We start from the raw sequence: 22,706 nt of genomic DNA, 5'->3' as shown, positions 1-22,706 counted from the left end.
CCTTGTATTAATAACAAAAGTAAATTTACGAATTTTTCCATAATGCTCCTCACAAGACCTACATTCATCTCACATTCAATAGCATTTCTTAAGTTAAGGACTCGACTGAGTATTTCTAATGATCTGGCACACTTTCTTAAATCTATAGATTCTGGTGTGATCATAGTACAGGTTATGTCACTGGTCGAATTAACTTTTGATAATCAAGTGAAAGTGTGTGAAAGGAGCTAGCATCAATACCAAATTTCAAATACAGTGAAACCAGTTGGCTCCACAAGAACATCAGAGAGGATGGTGTCCAATCCTTGAAGGCTTATTAGCAAATTAGTCAAAGTTAATTAAATCAGTAATCAGTTTATAAAATAAGAATTTATATCAGCTGTTTTATACAATATGAATTTGTATATTATGTAATAGAAAATGCAAAATATGATTAGATACAGAATACAGAACAGAAAGTAAAAGGGTTTCATGAAGGAACTTCCCTAAAGTAAATACATCATTGAGAGTGGTAAGGGAAAATCTAAGCAGATGATGTCAGCATCAGTAGAACCAAATTAAGGCTCAAGGGAAATAGACATAGGTGTTCAATGGAGAAATTCATGACCCAAGGGTCAGGAAATCAGTAGAGCTAAGGTAGAGGTCTTCCCTCAGCGGTCAGGACAGGTTCTGCTAAACTATTCTAAGAGACACACAGTTAAAATCAAACAGAAATGTTTAGAAGCTTCGTCCCTCCAACTCTCACTGGATGGTCTAGTCAGGACACTCCATCTTCTGGAAGCAGGTAGACTCCACAGGTTCTCATCACCGAACAATGAAGCATACAGCTGCAAGACCTTGGAAAGTGTCTGTACTTGGGTCTGCTTTGTACAGGAGGCTCTCTCTGATCCCAACGCACAGCAAAACCCATGGAAAGGCTTCCAATTAACGTTCCCTGATCTAACAGTATCTAAACATAAATTAAAGGGCTACTCTACTAATGAAACAATGAGACACATGCGAAGAAAAGGAAAACATGAGAACATTTTGTGAAGAACATCACATTAACAATATGGAAAAAGATTTTTAAATGCCTTTGGTCAACTTAATGCTTACTCCCAGCAAGGCCCTTGTTCACAATTAATACGCATACATGATACACTAAGGATTAGACCAAGAATAAATGAAGATAATTTCTCACATACTTATATTTTCCACCCACTATCATGCAAATTAATATATCTCTGCATTTTGTTTAGCATATGATTGGTAATATTATGGAGCAATCAATTATGCTGCTCCACTATTAGTGTTTAACATATTAAGGCTGGTCCGTGGGTGAATGAGTGTTTTTTTTATTTGCAGTTTAGAAAACTGCTGCATTCATCTGTGTTTGATCAAATCTCACACCTGGTGCTACTAAAAACATTTTACACACATACTGTAACAGCAGCATCTCAGATGTTTATATGTTTGTTCTCTAGCTCTAACTTTATAAATTCACCATCATCATTTTGCTCATTTGGATGAATATAGTTATAGTTACTAGCCATTTGAAAAGCGCACAGTCTGCCACTGGATTGATATCAAAGCACTTTCAGTAGACCAGAGATGTCTTTTCACATGACTACCAGATTTCCATCACGCACCGGAAGCAGATTCAGGTGTCCTCCTCAGACACTACCGTCTGCCTTACCCCGCTGAACTTTAACTTCTCTGACATTTGTGCTTAAAAAATGTAAGTCCAAAGGTAAGCGGAGACTGCGCCCAATCCACTCTGTGTATCTGAACCATCGTCCATTGCTTTCAGACATAACATTTGACTTTGCCCCAGTCTTGCGTGACTAGATGTCTGCAGTCGGTGCTATGATATTTTAGGTGCTATTTTTCACTGTAAAATTAAAAAATCCATACTGATTGTTCTACTGATTAGATTTTTGTTGTTTTGGTGTCAAATAATTTATTATATTTTATTCAATTTTTCTAAATTGGTGTTGGATTTTACCTGTGTTATGTGTTCACTTTATTGCTGTTTAAGTGCTGCAAAAATATTTTACAGATTCCTTCGAAGTTAAGCCTGACTGCTTTTGTGCTAAGCTACCAGATTGTTAAGCACAGGTTAGCTTAGTGACTTTGGGGCAGATGTAGGAACCAAAAAATTAGCGAGTCAGAAATAGCGACTCCTTGTGAATCGCTATTTCCGATTCGCAAAACGAGATGCAAGGAAAAATCGCCATACCAAATAGCGATTCGGTGCGGAGTCGTACGGCAATTTGCGAGGTCGCAAATTGCACAAGGGTGTGGTCCGGAGTCGCAAATAGCGACTGACTCGCAAATTGCACGCAGGTGCAAATTAACTTGTTGAAAAACCCACTTCCTGGATCTGAGTGATGACATCAGAACCAGGAAGTAACCCCATGGAACAGGGAGGAGCCTACCCAGCCCAAACTGCAAAGTCACACCCAGGTGAGAGGAGCTACAGCAACAATGGCTACTCAGGACAAGGAGACACCCAGTGCTGACAGGAAAAGAAAACTTAAGTTTTCAGAGAAGGAGTTGGAGGTGCTCACAGAGGAGTGCTGCCTGTACCATGATGAGTTGTTTGGAAAGGCAGCAATAAGTGTCCCTGACAGGCAAAAGAAAAGAATCTGGCAGGACATACTCACCAAAATCAATGCCATCGGAGTCAGCCACCGCACAATAGATGAGGTCCGCAAAAGGTGGTATGACCTTCGCTCCAGGACCAAGGAAAGGGTGGCTGAGCGCATGAGGAAGATGCATGGCACTGGAGGAGGCCCATCTACTATACCACCCCCTACAGCCATCGAAACCATGGTGGAGACCACTCTGGAGCTGGAGGCAGTACTTGGCATCGGAGACCTTGACAGTTCAGCACCAGGAACATCCAAAAGTAAGTACCAAAATGAACGTGTTTACACCACTCTATGCACCATGCACACAACCACAGTACACATAAGCATGCACCTCCTGATTAGCTCCATTCCCAGTTTTGCAACCTATAGAACAGTGCATTATGGGTAATGTAGTACAGTAGTACAAATATAGAGAAATGTTTATTCTGAGGCATCAAACATATGTGAGGCACTGACAGTGTTTCCCCTGTGTCCCACAGGTCTCCCACAAGGACCCACGAACAGCGCCACTGTGCAGGGAGAGGAACAAGGCATAGACACACAAGAGGAGGCTGCCACAGACACCGCAGGGGAGTACAGGACAACACCACCCGTCCAACCTGCACCAGAGGACATGGATGATCCTGATCTGGGTTTAGAGGCAGCCAATGTGACACCGGGGCCAATGATTAGGGAGAGTCAACCACATAGATCAGCTGGCTCAGTGCGTAGACGGCAACGCCCAATGCAGTCAGCGCGTGGAGACGATGTCACCGATGAACAGTTTTTGGGATTGGAGGCATCCTTACTGCAGAGTCACCGGCTGCAAAATAAACATATGCGGTTGATGAATCGTAACCTTACCAGACTGCAGAACACACTGTCGCAGGGGTTTGCTAATATCAGAGTGTACTCGCCAGTACCTAATAAATATCCTTCGCCAAACTCCCCACGTTCTAGGCGTTGGTGTATCCCACTGTGCCTGAATATGTATGCATCATGTGTACTCCCTGGATATTTAGCCACAATGTCAGTTATGACATTATGGGCGTCCCATACCATCACATACCACCTGCATGTTTAGTGAGTGGGTATAGTTCCTATTGCGGAATACATATTCCAGATTTGCAGGTGGGCAAATTGGTATACGTGTCCCGTCCGCATACCCTATTACATGGGGGAAGTTGGCAATTCTGTAGAAGTCCAACTTGGTGCTGTTAATTTCCGCCTCATTCCTGGGAAGGTATATATATCTGGACATGTGTGCGAGTATGGCATCTAGGAAACGTCTGTAGAATCTTGAGAAGGCACTTTGGGATACCCCACCTGCCACTGCAATCACCCCCTGATAGCTTCCACGAGGCCAAGAGGTGTAGTGAGCATAGCACTTGCACATGTGTGGGGATGGCGCAGCCACGCATTGTCTGGCGTTCTAGCTGAGGTTTCAGCAGTTCAGTGATCTCTAGGATAACTGCGCTGCTCAGTCTGTATTTGTCAGAAATCTCATCCTCAGTTTGTTGAAATAGTGTCTGCCTTGTTCGGTATATTCTCTCCCGTCTCTGCTCCTCCTCCTCTGCTGGGCTGCCTGGACTCTACTCCTCCATGCAATCACGTATAGTGCAGCCATTTTGAGTAACCCAGATGCCTTCTGGATCTCCTTTTATACTTTGCTTCTGGTTACCACCTGTTCGGAATCAGTGGTAATCTGGGTGTGCAAAACTGTTTTTTTTTTGCGACTGGCTTGTGCATTCGGTTTGCAATTCGCAATTTGTGACTTCGTAATTGCAAGTCGCAAAATCAGGTAGCAATTTTTGCGAGTCAGTAATGGGTCGCATCGCTATTTGGTACTCTGAAATGGGATTTGTACATCCCATTTCACTTTTTGCGAGGTTGCAAATAGCGCTGCAACCCATTTGCGACTCGCAAAAGTTTCCAACATCTGGCCCTTAATGCGGTTCACTCTGACATGGATTGTGGCTGTTGCTTGGGTAGGGCTCACCCCCCAACCAACAACCCAATTTCTCACAATATGATAACTGTGAACAACACTCTGAGGGCCATATGTACGAAAGCTTTTTCCCATAGACACAGAATGGGTAAAATCCTATGGTACATCTGGCCCTGAGTAACTAGCTGGTGTTTGCTCAAGACAACTACCTTCAATGTCATGTGGTGACACTTTGTAGCTTTTTATTGCATTGAAAAACCTAATACCAAACTTGTTCTATGAATGATAAATAGTATGTACAAAACGTGATTCCACTAACTCCTCTTGTAGAAACAACACAATTACTTTTGAGTTCTAATGCAAATGGACAAGTCCTTGTGGGTTTGCACGTGTGTATATATATATATATATATCTATACAGAGAGAGTGAGAGAGAAAGAGAGAGATTTCATAGACCTAAGGGAAGAATCCTTGGGAAAATAAACAAAGTGGAAACATATTAGTTCCTAATCATAAAAGAATATTCCTTTAAAAAACGAACAAGTGGCAAAGAGTTGTGAATTCTAATAGAAGACTTCCTTTGAAATGCGAAAAATATGAGATTGTAAGCCTATGGATGACTCCTTGTGGAAATAATCAAATACCAGTCTATATTCTAATACAAGTGTGGTGCAAGAATACTTCAATGATTCCAAGATTACTTTTATTAACTTCTCAGAAGAACAGGTTGCAAGGATTTCAACTTCTACACATCATGTACAAGGTCAACAATATGTTTCATCCCTATGATCACCGCCACTGAACTCTGTAGATTTTACCAGTATGAAAATTGTCTAATAATACTTATAAATATTTCTTAGATCACAAGTAATTGCAACCAGGTTTCTTTATTCATGATTCAGCAACTTTGCTATATTGTGCCATATACACCAATGTCGCCACTGTCACAGAACGCCTTCTATACCATTATTATGTAATCTGTCAACATTTTCAGACCACTCAGTAAATAAGCTTATAACTCTTATATGTAAATAGCTTTTAGAGTATGGGAACCTCAAATATGATCCTATATTCGTGGTTAGCCATGTCCACTATATTATATCATGTACATCACACTGAAACCTTCTGTGGTTTGGCCTTGACTGCGAGTGTCCTTTAAACTGAAACACCCAGGCAAAGCCTGATTTATTACTAGCAGATCAACCCTTACTTATATGCACCCAGTGAACATGTCTGATAAAAACTGTAACACAAAGTTTTTAAATGACCAAAACAAAGACGTTTTAATGTATGGCAAGTAGGTAATTGCCCAGGCCTTACAGAGTCCAATGGGCCCCCTGGGAAAGTAAACTTACTCTGCAGCTCAGCTTTGGATATTTCTATAGCTCATCCTCTTTCCTTGTCTCTACCTACCTCTATCTCTGACTCTGTCTCTCTCTCTCTTTGTCCAGTGCCATCTTTAGGACTTTTGGGCCACTGGAAATACATATTTCACTAGTTTTTGTGTGCCAATTAGCAGGGAATGTGTAATAAAATAAGCAGAGGCCCACAAAAACATGTCTTGCCGGGGCCCCAAAAATCCTTAAAACAACACTGTACCAAAATACCCATATAATTCTCCATTTCAGTCACAAAATCTTGTAATAGGTGATTTTCATCGCACCTCGTACATTTCAAATCCGAGATTATGGGTTATTGAACATATTTATCAGGTACAATGACTATCACATCAATACTGGGGTTTACAAATACATGCATTGGGATGAAAATTAGTGACCTTCTGATTGCAGAAGTCCTCTATAGTGGTTTGCTTAGTTATCTCTGGTATGGGCACTGGTACAATGAACATGTTCACGAGGTGAAATACTAACCTGTCCTTGAAATTGTGTATGTTTGTCTTTTTTCCCAGTTATCCAGCAAATATCCACGGAGTAACGTTCATCTGATTGGCTACAGCCTCGGAGCTCATGTTTCAGGATTTGCTGGCAGTTACGTAAGCGGTTCAGCCAAAATAGGAAGAATAACAGGTAATATTTAAGATTCTTGTATATACTGAATGATAAGTTAATTCATATAGCCACATGGTTACAGTGAGGTATTAGAGCTCTCTGTTACTATCTTATCTTCTCTTCAACCATCATCTTATATAAGTGGAGGCATATTTATCATTCTTTCACTCAGCAGAGCAAGACAACTTGCTACATTGCGTGAAAGGGAGCGGGCAGGAATGCGCCATATTTACCACTTGTCGGCTCTCTGTATGCAATGGTGCACAATCTGCTGCCTAGTGTCAATGCAGACACCCTTGCTCCATGGTGCGAGGGTGCCTGCGTTGCAGGCAGGATTGTTTTTGTGGAGGAAGGTGTCCCTTCCTGCACAAAAACAATTCTCTAAGGCTTTTTTCCTCTTTATGAGTGTGCTACAGACCATAGAACACTTAGAAAGAGGAATCAACAAGAAGAAATAATTTCTCCTCACTGTGCCTCCTCTGGGAAGATGTGACATTTTTGACACATTCCTAGGTTTACCAGTGTTGGTAAATCTGGGAATGAGCCAGCATCCATTGGTGGATGCGTGAGTACACCTACACTCCACCCATGTAACACCTTCCCAGGGTAGAATAACATAATGCAATGATTTGCAATGCCCTGCATCATTTCAGATTTACCAAGCAATGCAGGGCTATGCTAAGTGGCCATGTGTTGCTTGGTAAATCTGACTTCAGTATTGCGTTGCCCTTGCAACACCATGAGTGACTCAAGGGCAACGCAGCACTATGATAAATCTGGCCCCTGATCTTTTAGGACTTTGCCAAGGATTGCTACTTCCTTTCATTTGATTGTTCGCAATGTAAAGTTTACTTTTTCTGTTTCCTAAATGCATATGAAGAGCAAGCTATATATTAAAAAAGATCAATTGCAAATAAGTAGGGCCACTGGAATTATGCAATTTTGTGTCTGAAGCACTTTCCGCATAATTGTGGATTTGCCATATATGTCACATATTCTATCATCTGCTTCATAATCTGCACATTTAAAAAAAATCTGTTTCAAGCTCAAATGGATCAACTATTACTAACAATGCAGCAACACATGTTGCTGTGCAGCAAAAGGCCCTTAACAAGGTTTTACTGGTCACCTGTTACTTATGGCTGTATTTGACTGTCAAATTGGATCTGAATTGGGTGAAACCTTTGTCCAGACAGTGTGAACATTGGTAAAAATGACAATATAATGAAGTAGTGCTATCACAATTACAGCATTATGGCTCATAATTTGCCTTTTCTTGCCGCATAATTTAGTCCACCCTGACATAATTTGGTCCTCTCCTTCTGCATAATTCCAGTTGCCCTGAAAATAAGGAGGAGTTAAAGGAATTTTGCAAAACAACACAAAGGATGAGTTCTCCCAAACTATGTGATACTTACACCTAGAGTACCTTACCCACCCTACTTTGACCGATTCTTTTAAATCTGACCTGGCAGACATATTATAGCATCATCCTGTGTAGGAAATACCCACCGACCCATTATTCAGATTTTTTTTTTAAAAGTATGCTGGACTCTTACCCATGGGCTTGACAGAGGCCCCTTCAGCCCCTGTGGTGCTGAAGGGCCCCATGTTTACCCATACTGGAGGGTGGCTGTGTCAGCTACTACTGATGTGAGTGTGGGGTGGCCCCTTCAGCATCTCTTGCAAGCGCCCATTCTCATTTTTTGTTACGCTACTGCTCTTACCCACATTTTGTGGGATGCTTCATCATCAAACCAACTCCCAACTGTAGCTGTCCATCTACAGTGAGCCTCTAACTGCTATGCTTGGTGTATTTCACAGATTCCCACTTGTTAGGAAGTTACTTTCAAGGTGAGAATCGTCCTTTATCAGAGTGGATAATCAAAATAAAATTGTCATAGGAAAGGTGTGTGCAGTATGCTTTATCCTAATCTTCTTAGCTCAAGACTAACATCAATGAAGAGATTTTAGGGCACTTTAATGTCTCGATAAGTCAACATGTTTCTTTCAAAATCAGAACAAAAGGCAGCATGGGAAGGTTGAAGTAAGGAATGCATTAACCATAGAAAGGTTAAAAATCATACTATTAATTGTAATGTATCTGAAAAGGTACAGACAATCTAGAGTAAAAAGGTAGTTTATTGTAAAGAGAAGCAAGGTGCCTATTTGCTACTAAGCAGGAGAAAAGAGTGAAGCTTAAAGAAAGTGAACAACAACAGAATAGGCTTATGATAACACAAGAATGCCTGCCTTTCTTACGCTATCCGAGGGTGTAAGTCTGACCTACAACCACAAAAAGATTTAACATACACGTCCTTTACCCTTGTCCAAAATGTCCCAAAAATGTCCAAAAAAAAGATTAAATAATTGTGATCTATGCTTGCACACTGTACATTGTAATGTATAAACTAAACGCACACAAATTTTCACTGAATACAGAGCTGTGGGAATTCCCAGGAGATGAGCACGGCGAAATGTAGGACAATCACTTACATCATTGTTTTCATTTAGGATCTGTATATATACCACTGCACTGAATTATGTAAAAACAAAAGCTAAGTTCAGCGCCACCTGGCTGATTACAACTCTACTTACTGCCAGCCTTTTCATGGTATTCTGACCACCATGGAAAGACTGGTGGTAAGCCAGTGCTGTGGGCCCGCCTGCCCAGCACAGTTGTAATACGCACTGTGTGCTCTGCAGACATTGTGCAATCCGAGGGTGCTGGGGGGCCCCCGTGCAATGGTACTGGCTGCCGAGACCACTGCCACACAGTCTACACTGGGCTGACTTGCAGGAACCTTGATTCCACTGGTCAGCCCAGTGGAAAACTGGTAATGCGGCTGGTGTGGAGACTGCTCCACTTGTCCAACTGTCCAACTGCCAGACTCGTATTGAGGCCCTATATTTTTTAAATGTATTTAAAAAGTACACATTGAAATAAAGGCATCTTGGCACAAGGAATTTGAGGGCGGAAGGCAGAGAAACAGCAGCTTCATAGTGGAAACAGATTTTGAGAGTTTACGCTGAACATCATGAAAGTTGGTAATGCTAAGGAGCTCTAAAGGGAAAGAGTTCTAAATTATGGGTGTGAAAACATAAAAGGCTTTGCCTCTTCAGTGTCTGAAGTCAGGACATCTAACAGCATGTGTTTGGTAGACTCCAAGGTTCTGGTAGTGTTATGTAAAAAAATCTTGGAATGTATACCATGAAACACAAATCATGTTTTAAATATTGTGACGTCGAATATATTGAGGTCAGAATATTGCAGGTAAGATTATTTTAATTAACTATATTAAAATTAATTCATTTAATTTAACTAATTTAACTATATATGTTTTTAAATACAGGTGTTTTAGTAATTTGTAGTATTTTAACATTGAAGTTTTACATTTATGTTAATTTCTATATTTGAATTTGTGCAAAATGTATATTTTTTAATTTATTATATTTACCTATTTGAAGTTTGTGGTAAATATTTTTTTCCTGCATTTTGTGGTAGTCATTTCAATTTACTGTTTCAAGTTGCGTGGTTTATTTTTGGGAAATTAAAATAGATGTCTGTAAGGTGTTATTTGTAGTGTAATGTCTATTATAAATTTGTGGTACTAGGAAATTTTGAAATTTTAAAATACATAATTTTCCCTAATGTCTTTAAGTGACATGGAAATAGAAAAGCTGAACACTCCAAAGTGCACCACTTTCCCGATTATGGTGATGTTTGGAGTTGAAATAGTAAATGTGCCCCCCTCCAAGTTCCATACTTTCCCCAAAGTGGTTACATTTTGAGTGCGAATAGTAAATCTGAGCCTCCCCCATGTGCAAAACTGTTGCCAATGTCATCATGCATGGAGTTGGACTAGTACATTTAACATCCATGCCCCAAATTCCAAAACTTTTACCAACGTGGTTAAATCTGGTGTGGGAATAGTAATTCTGAACCCCTCAAAGTCCAACTCTTTCCCAACGTGTTAACATTTGGAGTGGGAATATTAAATATGAACCCTCAAATCTAACATTTTCCCCAATGTAGTCAATTTTGCTGTGGGAGTAGTAAATTACACTTTCCCTACATTATAACACTTTTTCTAATGTGGCTATGATTTTATTAGTAATTGTAAATGTGATATCAATGTGCTGTTAGTATTTGTATTTTTTATTTTGTACTTTATAAAGTTGTACTCATTTATAGCATGAAATGCTAGTTTGTTTTTAATGAAGTTTTATGAAGTATTCTGTTCATTGTTATATATTGTTTTGTAGTGTGGTCAGTTTTACGTATATTTTGCGCATTAGCTTCAGGCCTTAGGCCTCTGTGCACTTTGCCCTAAATATATTTTATTCATTTGCTAACAGCTTAGAGCCTCTGTGCACTTTGCTCTAAATGCTTTCTATTAGGCTTCGTACTGTTATTTTACAGAATAGCCAGTTCTACGGTGTTGTTTTTTATTCATATCACACTGTTTTGCCTACTTCAGCACTGGAGTTCTTCATAACATATTCACTCTGTGCTTTAGTCAAGGATACAGTCTGGTACATTGCCGATAGACATGGTAGGAGTCTAGACTTGCCATTCCTGCGTAGGAACATTTTGTGATCACGATGACATGTTAGTTATAAAATCACTTCCTTGCCCCAATACATGCGAGAGGGAGATTCCGACCAGGGAACCACAACTAGACGCTGACTGCCTCGTTGCAGATGCTGAACCAGATCACAGGCCTTTGCTCAGGTATGAGTGTGTCCGTCTCCCTAGTGATACAGAAAGGCAAGCTGAAAGCTTAACATGCTGTGCTCTAAATAGAACAAGCAGAGAGAGAGTAGAAACGGTTAGGAATTTTGATAGCTTTATTTCTATGTTTTACTCTCCTGGTTACTATATCAATCCTACTATGTTGTATTGTTCTGGTTATTGCGGCTCACGCCTTAATATCTAAAATACAGTCGTTTTATTAAAACATTATATAAAACTTATACTGTCTTTGTCATTTGTATATGAGACCATATAGTGAATGAGAGAGTTGGTTTGGATCTGAGTGACCACGACTTCCCTGAGAAGTTCCAAAGATGTCATGCGCTCGGCTGCCCAATCATTTCTTCCCCGTGGGAGAAATGAGGCACTGCTAGTTAGCCGGAGCAACAACCGGATTTAGGGTGACAGCGTTCCTTACACGTGGGTCAGACTCAGTCCCCCACACCGTTATCGATCCTGCTGCCTAGAAATCCAGTAGTCTCATTTAGGATAATGAGAGCCCACGCGACATGGCGCCGCCAACGTTTGGTCTGGCTCTAATGTTTGGGTCCGACTGACTCTCTCGGTCTCGTATATATTTTGACTCCTCGGTTCCGTATGCGGAGACGTCCGTGGGGCTGAGGGTTTCCGCCACCACAGGTTGGGTACATCCTATTACTTAGTGGTTGGTTGTTCAAGCTTGAACTTTGAAAGGAAATACCCCGATATTGGTGTGCCTTCTCTGTCCTAGAGCTATTATTGTTATACTAATGGCGAATCCAGTTGTAGTAGATATACCGCTTAATATGCGATTTCCGCTCATGGGTCATCTGATAGCACATGGACTGACGGTCCAGGGGGGTCCGGTCACTTTTGTGGTGGACGCCCATGCAGCCTATAGATCAGAACTTTTTTATTCTTGGGTCGTATTTCCAGCAGCTGATGGGGGTACAAATACTTTTCACGAATATACTGTTGCGAATGTCCCTGGACAATACAGGGCTTATGCATACTTAGAAATACCTTTATCTTATCAAGAACACCATAATTGGCTTGATGGCGCCCTCCCACATTCAGTAACACCAGTACGGTTAGGTCCGTTGAGTAATGATGGTCCGACCTGGCCTTTATTGGCTACATATACACCATATCCTGGAGTGGCAAATGTGGCAGTGGCTTTGAAGACGCCTGATAGATATCAATATACTGATACGCGCCAATCTCGTTCCTTTCAGGACTCCTCGGAGAAAAGAAGTGAGAGAGGTGGGCGGTCAGAGCGGAGGACGGAGTACGTGAAACCGAGACAGGATTCACAACGCTCAGCGGAGGTTTCTATTAAACAGGAAGAGAAACCGCTGCAACAAAAACAGCAGTTTAAAAAGAAGAAAGTGGCAGCAGTCTCAGTTAGACATGCCGCTCAAGAAGAGAGTTCTCTTGACGAACAAGACATGGGCGTTAGCGCTGTTAGACAGCGCGGCAGAGGTCACAATAGTTCGCCGGAGTCTTCTAGAGCATCTGGAGGCGAAAGCAACTGATGACTTCATACAAGTCGAGACGGCGGATATGCGAGTCTCTGATCCTGATCAAGTATATCTTGTGACTCTACGATTAGAAGGGGACATTGACCGCATTGTACACGCCATCTTTTGGGACCATATGATGAAATCATATGATGTCCTGTTGGCCGAACAAGATTGGCCACCTGACTTTGTTTGCGACTGTCCAGTTGGGGAGGAGGTTATTGCGCCTTCCTTTTCACCACTTGTTCCGAGGGAACTAGCGGAGCCATATGGTAAATCATGGGCTCTAGCACAAGCCCCCGCCCTATATAGAAATAATGTGGGGTGGGATAAACAATCACCTTATCATGTAATTCCCATTAAAGGAGAACCTCAGCCACAGCCGCAATATCCTATTAAATTTGAAGCAAGGGCATCGGTTCGGAAAATTCTTACACAATTGGAGTACCAAGGTGTGATTGAGCCTTGTGTCTCGCCGATGAATAATCCCTTATTTCCGGTTGCTAAACCGGACCATTCCTATAGGATAGTGGTGGATTACAGACATTTGAATAGTCATACACGCACATATGCTATACAGAATTCACATAGCGCTGCGCTTATGAATAATATAGTGCGTAAAAAATACAAAACAACCTTGGATATCTCGAATGGATTTTTCTGCCAGAATATAGCACCCGAAAGTCGGGACTATACCGGTTTCAGTGCGTTTGGCTCTCAGAAAAAGTTTTGTCGTTTACCTCAGGGGTATAAGAATAGCCCAGGACTGTTCTCGGCTCGTGTGACTGAACTTCTGCACGAGTTGGACCCTGAGGCGTTATCATATGTTGATGACATTTATTTGACGGACGATGAGATTCTACAACATCTCAGTCGCGTATCGCGCATTATTGTGGGTTTTGCTGATATTGGTTATAAGTTTAATTTTAAGAAATCGAAGATTGCCTTCCTCAGTGTTATTTTCCTGGGATATGAGTTATCGAGTGAGGGCAAGAGCCTGGCGCCACATTTTTTGGAGAAATGTGCTTTACTGCAGCCTCCTAATACGGTTCGGAAGCTCCAGTCTTTGTTGGGGTTTCTGAATTTTGGCAGAACTTACATTCCTGATTATGCTACACGTATAAAACCCTTATATGAACTGATTCGCCTGAATTTTTCAAGTAGATTTTGGACGATTGAGCATACACACATACTGCGAGAGCTGCAGAATGATATCTTAGCAGTTAAACATTTACACACGCGGGACAATAAAACTCATTTGGTCATCAGGGTGATTCCTGGGGCTCTTGGATTTACGTATGTCACCTTTAAGGAAGGGGAGACAGTCCCGATAGCATACAAGTCCCACTTGTATTCTGCTGCAGAACAACGTTTTGCACAGACTGAGAAAATTCTCACTGCAGTACAGATGGCTGTGATCAAAGAAAGACCGCTAGCCCAGGGCCAACGCATTATTGTCGTTTCCCCAATTCCAGCCTTGGAGGCTGTTACAAAAGCGAGTGTTCCTAATTCGAAAGCTTTACACCCGCGGTGGATACAATGGGCTACGTCTTTGACGGCCACTGATGTGGATTACATATTTGACCCTAAGCTGCAGACTCAAGAATTTCTTCAATATGAAATAGAGTACCCGGTTCCTGCTGGCACATTACCTATTGACCAATATGAAGTGGTCATGTATACCGATGGCTCTGCGCAACCGGCGGTTGGGACTAAACAACAGTATTCTGCTGCTTGTGCGGTGGTGAGCGGGACTATGGAGGGGGGAGTTTTCTGCCCCCGACATACTTATACTAAAACTTTGGGAGATTGCACGGCGCAGCTGGCTGAGCTCAAAGCTCTTTTGTTAGCGTTGGAGCATGCAGAGCCGGCAATATTGACCTTGCTAGTCTGTGACTCCTACTACTGTGTGCAATCCTTCAATGAATATCTGCATTATTGGAAAATGAATGGGTTCAGAGATTCTAAAGGCAACACCATTAAACATAAATTGTTGTGGGGTAAGGTTGCGGGTCTGAAAGAGACGCTTCCTAAAGTCCATGTTGTACATACACTTGGACACCAGCGCGTTGGAATACACGTTGCTGGGAATACTTTGGCTGATGAGGCTGCAAAGTCGGCAGTGGCTATCGCCACTGTAGCCGCGGTAACTCGTTCGAGTTCAAAACCAGACATAGAGATTTCGGCTGCCATAAAAGCTACGGCTGATGGCACGCCATTTCCTAAAGGATTCCCTTCTAAATATAGTTACTGCTTGAGTGGTGCACTAAATGCTGTTGTTAATATTCCAGGCGTTGGTGTACGTGAGTTACCGAATAAGATTGAGAGACCTCGATTAATTTCTGCAGCGCATGAAGGGGTGGCATCTGCGCATGCTGGTGTGGCTGCTACGATTTCGCTTTTACAGGCCCGTTATTGGTGGCCTGGTCTCTATAAGGAGACAAAGCAGTATGTCCTTTGTTGTGACGTCTGTCAACAAATTAAAGCATCGTCGGCTAGACGCCCGCAGCAGACTCCTCTTCTGATATCAAATAGACCATTACAGTGTGTGTACTTGGACCATTGTGGTCCACTGACACCAGATAGTGCATACAAATACATATTGGTTGCTGTAGATTCGTGCTCCAGATTTGTGTGGGTCTGGCCACAGCGCTCGGCTGATGCTCGGACTGTTATTAAAGATTTGCGTATCTTTGTCGATACATTTGCAGTTGCGACTTTTCATTCGGACCAGGGCCCTGCTTTTGCCTCTAAGGCATTCAGGGACACCATGGCTTCGTTGGGGGTCCAACTCCAATTCTCGTCTCCATTTCATCCCGAGGGAAATTCTGTCGTGGAGCGTTTAAATCGTGATTTAAAGCAATCCTTAACAGCCAGGGTTATAGGTACGGGTCGTAGTTGGCTAGCCCACCTGTATGGAGTACAGAGAGCACTTAATAACTTGCCTAGAAGGTCACTGGGGGGTCGTACTTCATATGATTGCCTGTTCGGAACACGAATGTATGTTCCTGATCTGGATGGTCCTGGTGTGGAGGCGGCAGATACGCCCTTTGACATAAATGATCGTGTCACTGTTTTGCAGGATTTACAACAATTCCGTGAAGATAACTCTTCTGCAAGTGCTGCCTCCTCTGGAATTAAGGATGAGCCAGTAACACCTACTGGTTGGATACCCAGGATTGGGGATCTAGTGCGTGAAAAGGTCGCAGTAAAGAAAGAATTTGGTCCTTCTTATCGAGCACCTGTCCCGGTGTTGGGGGTGAGCGGCATGAGAACTGTGATTTTGCCGCCGCTGCAAGGGGCCAAAGGAAATCGTTTTGTTTCCATTGATAATGTCAAGTTACAACATGTGGCCGATTCTGCACAGCAGACCAAGAGGGACACCCAGTAGTTCCAGCATCCCTCTCACTACTGGGGAAGAAGTCCCGCTGCAGGTGATTAGCACCGACCATGTTTCCTCTCCGAGCTTGGGGAGGGTGGAAGATGATCTTGCGATTGTTCCACAGTCGACGATTGATATTGATTATTTTTCTCGAGTCGCTGTACGTTCTACTGATGTTTCTGAACATGTGATTTATAGCGTACCTAGGAGAGAACCTCCATCAGCTTCCTTGTTCACTGTTGCACCTTTTGCGAGAACTGCCTCTGGCTGCTTCAACGACGCGGATGCGGCTGTATCCAGCTCTTCGTCTTCGCTGTCTTTAATCCGAGGTCCACGTAAGCTACTAAGTTGGCTTAAACTTACATATTTTGTTGTTCCTTGGAACTATTTGTGGCTTTTTATGGCTGTACTGACTATTTTTTTATGGTTGGGATTTGTGGTTACCTTTTTTCTGGTAATACATGGTCATTTTCTTCCTGATCGATCAGACATTGAGCACGTGGAGACTGTGTTGAGACCACATTTTTCGTCTCATATGGTTCGAAGAGACTTATCCAATGTGAACATTTCTGCAATACCAATTCCGGATGGAATTGTGTGGGATAAAGTAATGTTTGATATATATGGTCCCACTGAATTGATTCAAATACCGTATGTTCTTAAGTTATCAATGAATGATATTGTTATTCCAGGCATTGTTTCTGATGATTGGGATGTGAAGACAGTAGATGCTATGCTAAAAGATTTGCAATATTATACTGTCTATGACGATGAAGATGCTTACCAATTTAAAGATAATCATGGTGATATGTTTTGCTACACCTATTATGGACACCACTTTATTCACAAAGCGAGTAGCCCTTAGTCCATCTTTAATTATGTACAATGGGAACATTGCTCGACTCCTCCACAAGGGAGTTCGAAAACGTATAATGATAAATTTGCATATTTTTCTGGGCATGATCAGCGAAACGCTAAGTCTTACTATTTTAAAGTGACACCGTATTCTAATAAGCAAATTTTGTTGACCGATACTAAATTACTCTATTCTAATTTGTTTGTATCTAAACTTTCAGTCGAAGGATATGAATACTGGTTGAAGACTGTTGACTTGAAAAGTGTTTGGGGTACGAAAAATTGGCAGATGCAAGGCAGAGACACATTATTTCGAGCATGCATTATCCCTGTGCAAATGATTTTCCTCAATGACACAGTACAACAGACTAGTTGTTTGGGCTTGGCATCGATTAGAGATCTAGGTATTTGCCTAGAATACCTGTCCCTTCTAAATTAAATAACTGGCAGCACTATGTGAATGCTACTTTTAGTGAATTTACGCATTGGGTCCAGAATGGTACGCTTAACGCTTCATCGTTACATCCGGGCGGGTGGTTATTGTGGCCTGTAGACACTAATCAGTGTCATCAACGTTTTGTTACCTCTTCTGGGGGGTTCACGACTAGTAGGGCAGACCCTCGTTACATTTCACCAGAACATGCAGATATAATAACTACATACAGTGTGGGGAAACTTTGTCAACAATGGTTGAAGTACTCCACGCTGGGTGCAGTTAAGTCACACCTCAAGTTACTGTCTAATGGTACTGATTTACAAGATTTCTTGTCAGGTCCCAAGGTGCCCCGGAGAAAAAGGTTCTTATACGAAGTGTATAATGAGTTTTGGAAACTTTCCCAGCAGGAGGCTGCAGCCCGGTTAAGACAGATTGATCAAGAAAATCTGCTGCAGACTTTGTCTGTTGTTGATAATGGCATGCATACCCTTTCTGACCATGTTTACACGATTGACAGCAGTGTCTCTTCTGCTATTGACATTATAAAATCAGACATGTCTTCTTTATATCATGGGCAGAGTCAGACACGATCTATCATGCAGCTGGGTTGGACTCTTCAGACCTTGAAGGCGGGTCGCGTTCCATGGCAGCACATTCGTGCCAGAGAGATCTTTATCTCCTTTAATTTAACTCGTCAACAACAATTGATGGCTAAGAAGGAAGCGACGTATGTTATGTTAAATATTGAAAAGTTGGAGAAACTGCCTTTTACGGTGGCTGAGATTCCGTCAGCTGAGTGGTTGATTCATGGGGTTATTAATTTGCCTATCTCCACTCTGCAATTTACTTCTTGTTTGAAGCACATTCCGGTGGGTAGATATGAACTATTGGGTGACAGTTACATACACGAGGTGTGGGAGCTTCCTTTTCAGTACAGATGTGTTAATGGTTTGCGGGAAGTTTTTCTTAGCGGTAGCGAATGCGAAGCTTCTGTTAGCCATTCCATGGTTTGTAAACAGCTGTCCTTGCACGGAGCGTGTAATGCTTCGATTGCTAACTTAGCTTGTTATCTGAAGGGAGTTCCAGTCCCGGTAATTAAAAACACTTTCCAGGTGCTTTCTAACGGCAGTTACATTGTTCTTAACAGCGAACGCTGCTGTGGCATGCGTGCCGGAATAGTTTACGTCGTTGTCGTCAACAAGGCCGTTACGTGCTGCGGGAATGTGTTGTTTCCCCCTACTGAATTTAGGGAGGTAGCGGACATCTGGCCTCATATTGCTACTTCCAAGGTTGATTTCGACAAGTTGAGTCGGCTGAAAGCTTTATTGTTTCAAAAGCATGTGGCCCTTACATCTGCTAGCGAGACCTACGCACTTCAAGTGGCAAGGTCATCGGCGGAGATACAGTCCCTTTTGAATACTAACTTTCCGAGTCACTTCGGTGAACTTGTGGGACGTATATTTAATGCATCCAGCACTGCTGGTATTGCTCATTTTTTCAAAGCCGTTGGTGTTGGTTTCGTTCACACCTTCTCTTCCATATTCGGTTTGATACCTTCGGCTATACACTCTATTTTCGGAAGCATTTTTGGGGGTTTCCCAATTACTTTGGCTTTATTGGCTGGAGTTTTGCTATTGTTGCTATTTTTTCGCAATGGCTGCCCCGCCGCAACGAGATCCTGTATTGCTGCTCCCGTCAGCGCAGCTGTGTCGTGAACGCATGATGCAGTGTTTTGGAGCAACACTCCTGGCTCATTTGGAGTGTGACTGGTCTTTGTCGTTCCGACCGGTTTTGGATTGTGTGCAACCCGTGTTTCGATGCCTTTGGTGCTCGTTTGAACATGCACTGGCTTTCTGTCTCTCACTGCAGCGCTCTCCAGTGGTTGATCTTGATCTGTTGATGTTCCCGATTAGGGCTCATTCCCAGACTTGTGCACTGCGGTTGCGTTTGCTTCGTGAAGCGGATTATGAGATTCCCTTCCTGGAGGAAGATGGTTTTGTCTCTTTCCGTGGCACTACACGGGGTGCCGCCCTGAATGGTTTTGGGGCTTTGGAACACACCTGCTCCATGGTACGTTGTGGCGTGGATCTTCCGATATTGACATATCTCGAAGTGGAGGAGCTTCTACGTTCTATTGCTTCTGTTTGACAATTGGATTTTTTTCTCTCTCTCCCGACTAAATTGACACTATATTGCAATTCGCTCTATCGTCACATGTTTCCTAAATTTATGACTTTGTTGTCTTCTCATCTTGTCGAAATGTTGGGTTTAAATTTAGGTCATGTTTTTTTTTTATGTTGTTGGAACCACTTGCTACCGACAAGGGGAGGGTGTAGTGTGGTCAGTTTTACGTATATTTTGCGCATTAGCTTCAGGCCTTAGGCCTCTGTGCACTTTGCCCTAAATATATTTTATTCATTTGCTAACAGCTTAGAGCCTCTGTGCACTTTGCTCTAAATGCTTTCTATTAGGCTTCGTACTGTTATTTTACAGAATAGCCAGTTCTACGGTGTTGTTTTTTATTCATATCACACTGTTTTGCCTACTTCAGCACTGGAGTTCTTCATAATATATTCACTCTGTGCTTTAGTCAAGGATACAGTCTGGTACATTGCCGATAGACATGGTAGGAGTCTAGACTTGCCATTCCTGCGTAGGAACATTTTGTGATCACGATGACATGTTAGTTATAAAATCACTTCCTTGTCCCAATACATGCGAGAGGGAGATTCCAACCAGGGAACCACAACTAGACGCTGACTGACTCGTTGCAGATGCTGAACCAGATCACAGGCCTTTGCTCAGGTATGAGTGTGTCCGTCTCCCTAGTGATACAGAAAGGCAAGCTGAAAGCTTAACATGCTGTGCTCTAAATAGAACAAGCAGAGGGAGAGTAGAAACGGTTAGGAATTATGATAGCTTTATTTCTATGTTTTACTCTCCTGGTTACTATATCAATCCTACTATGTTGTATTGTTCTGGTTATTGCGGCTCACGCCTTAATATCTAAAATACAGTTGTTTTATTAAAACATTATATAAAACTTATACTGTCTTTGTCATTTGTATATGAGACCATATAGTGAATGAGAGAGTTGGTTTGGATCTGAGTGACCACGACTTCCCTGAGAAGTTCCAAAGTTGTCATGCGCTCGGCTGCCCAATCATTTCTTCCCCGTGGGAGAAATGAGGCACTGCTAGTTAGCCGGAGCAACAACCGGATTGAGGGTGACAGAGTTCCTTACACGTGGGTCAGACTCAGTCCCCCACACCGTTATCGATCCTGCTGCCTAGAAATCCAGTAGTCTCATTTAGGATAATGAGAGCCCACGCGACAGTTTCTAAATATCTCTTTTAATAAATACCACTTTTATTGTGCATTAGGTTTTAATAATTATAATAAGTCTTTTGGAATATTTTTATGTATAAACACTTTTTTACTTGACATGGATTGCAATGACATATATGATATAGTACATGTAGTGTACATACATTTCTATTTGTTGTTATGCAATTTTAGAAAACATGTTGCACAGGATTTATTCACAAATGTAATTATTAGCATTACTTGCATTTTTTAACTTTATAATATAAAAAGGGTTATTTTTTATTCATATTTCTAATGTATATTTACACAAAATATTTTTGTACATTTATTAAACACAGAATTTTTAAACATTTTAATATGGTGTTAACTATCTTATAAATACTAAGAAATAAAACACATTTCCTTAATATTGTTTTTTATGTGGTGAAGTTTTTGTTTTACTTTTATTTTTCCAGTTTGTTTGATGTTTACTTTTTCCAGTTTCTTTGATTTTTGTACTCTTTCAACATTACTTTGGGATGTTTGGGATGTTTACGGTCAGGATTTTCTTTTGCTGGTCGCCGATTCATGGAACAATGTTTTAAACTTAGTTAAAAGTAATATTAGCGAGGTATTTAAACTTATTTTAGCTTCTTTGCTATTGGATGTTGTTTTAGTACAATTTTGTTTAGTCTAGTATGTATTAATAAGTATGCAGGATAGTGGTAGGCCTTATTGTGAAATTTAATGTTTAACAGTATTATATACTTGTGTTGTATGTGTTTATGTGTAACATTTTAATATCTTTTTCTAGCTTGGGTTTGAATTATTGATGTAAGTGTTTTACTTGGTCTTATATGTTTCCTCTTTACAGGATTTGTTTTGGTTATCAGAATATATTTTTAACCTGGAAACATTTTTCTTTTCTCTTTTCTGCTTTCCTGAAATTGTATTTATTTTTTCTTACTTTCCTGGTTTTGGATGACTTCTTTGAATTATTGGACTCGTATTGGATGTTCTATTTACCTATGATTTATTTTTGCACTTTTATTTTGGGCTCTTTTTTATCAATATTGTTTTGGGGATAGTATTTTTTTGGATTTCCATCTTATTGATCAGTATACCAGCTATGGACAATGGTATTTTTTTGAATGATATGTTTGTTTACTCTATATCTATATAGATAGATAGATAGATAGATAGATAGATAGATAGATAGATAGATAGATAGATAGATAGATAGATAGATAGATAGATAGATAGATAGATAGATAGATAGATAGATAGATATATGTTTTTTCACAAAAAAAGATTAAAGTGACATTATAGTTAGGTGAATTTGTCAGTGCCAACATAACGATTTGAACTCAGAAAAAACACAGAAATTCACCAGTTATAGTTAGCTGAGCTTACTATAGCTTGTGCCCACCCAATGCACTGCTTATGACTTCACACATTAAATCACTCATGACATGTTCTATGACATCATTTATTATTCATTTGTTGGCTTTTATTGATTGTCAAACGTACATTTTTTTGTAGTATTTATGATTTGCTTAAGTTTTGTGGTGTTTTGTAGGTTTGCAGATTAAGGCTTTCCTGTTGTAACTTTTTTTTAGAAAGCAGTTAGTTCTGCATTTTCATAGTGTTATATAGGGGATCTTTGAAAAAGCTTTTTCATTTGTTCCATTTGATAACTGTTTTTACGTTTAATTGGATTAATTGTTTGTATGCTATGGTTTTTTTGCTCCATTTTTAGTAAAATCTAATTAGTGCTTTTGTTATTTATGTAATGTATATTAATTTTATTTTGATATATTTTTATGTGTGTGTATAAACTTATTGTAATATTGTGTTTTTATTTAAAACTAAGGGCCTCATTACGAGGCTGGCAGTCTTGAGA

General features: G+C 41.0%; 1 protein-coding gene across 1 annotated transcript in view; it reads left to right on the top strand.

Annotated features, from left to right (window-relative positions):
- The window catches only part of LIPC (lipase C, hepatic type), a 506,459-nt gene that overhangs the window by 319,321 nt on the left and 164,432 nt on the right, over nucleotides 1–22,706 (top strand). Inside the window, exon 4 of the mRNA XM_069222091.1 lies at nucleotides 6,470–6,587. Coding sequence (XP_069078192.1) covers nucleotides 6,470–6,587 — 118 coding nt within the window. The remainder of the gene's footprint in view (nucleotides 1–6,469; nucleotides 6,588–22,706) is intronic.

The sequence above is a fragment of the Pleurodeles waltl genome, chromosome 3_1 (assembly GCF_031143425.1).
Source record: "Pleurodeles waltl isolate 20211129_DDA chromosome 3_1, aPleWal1.hap1.20221129, whole genome shotgun sequence".
NCBI classification, from domain to species: Eukaryota; Metazoa; Chordata; class Amphibia; order Caudata; family Salamandridae; genus Pleurodeles; species Pleurodeles waltl.
The sequence above is the reverse complement of the archived record's forward strand: the minus strand, read 5'-3'. Positions and strand labels throughout refer to the sequence as shown.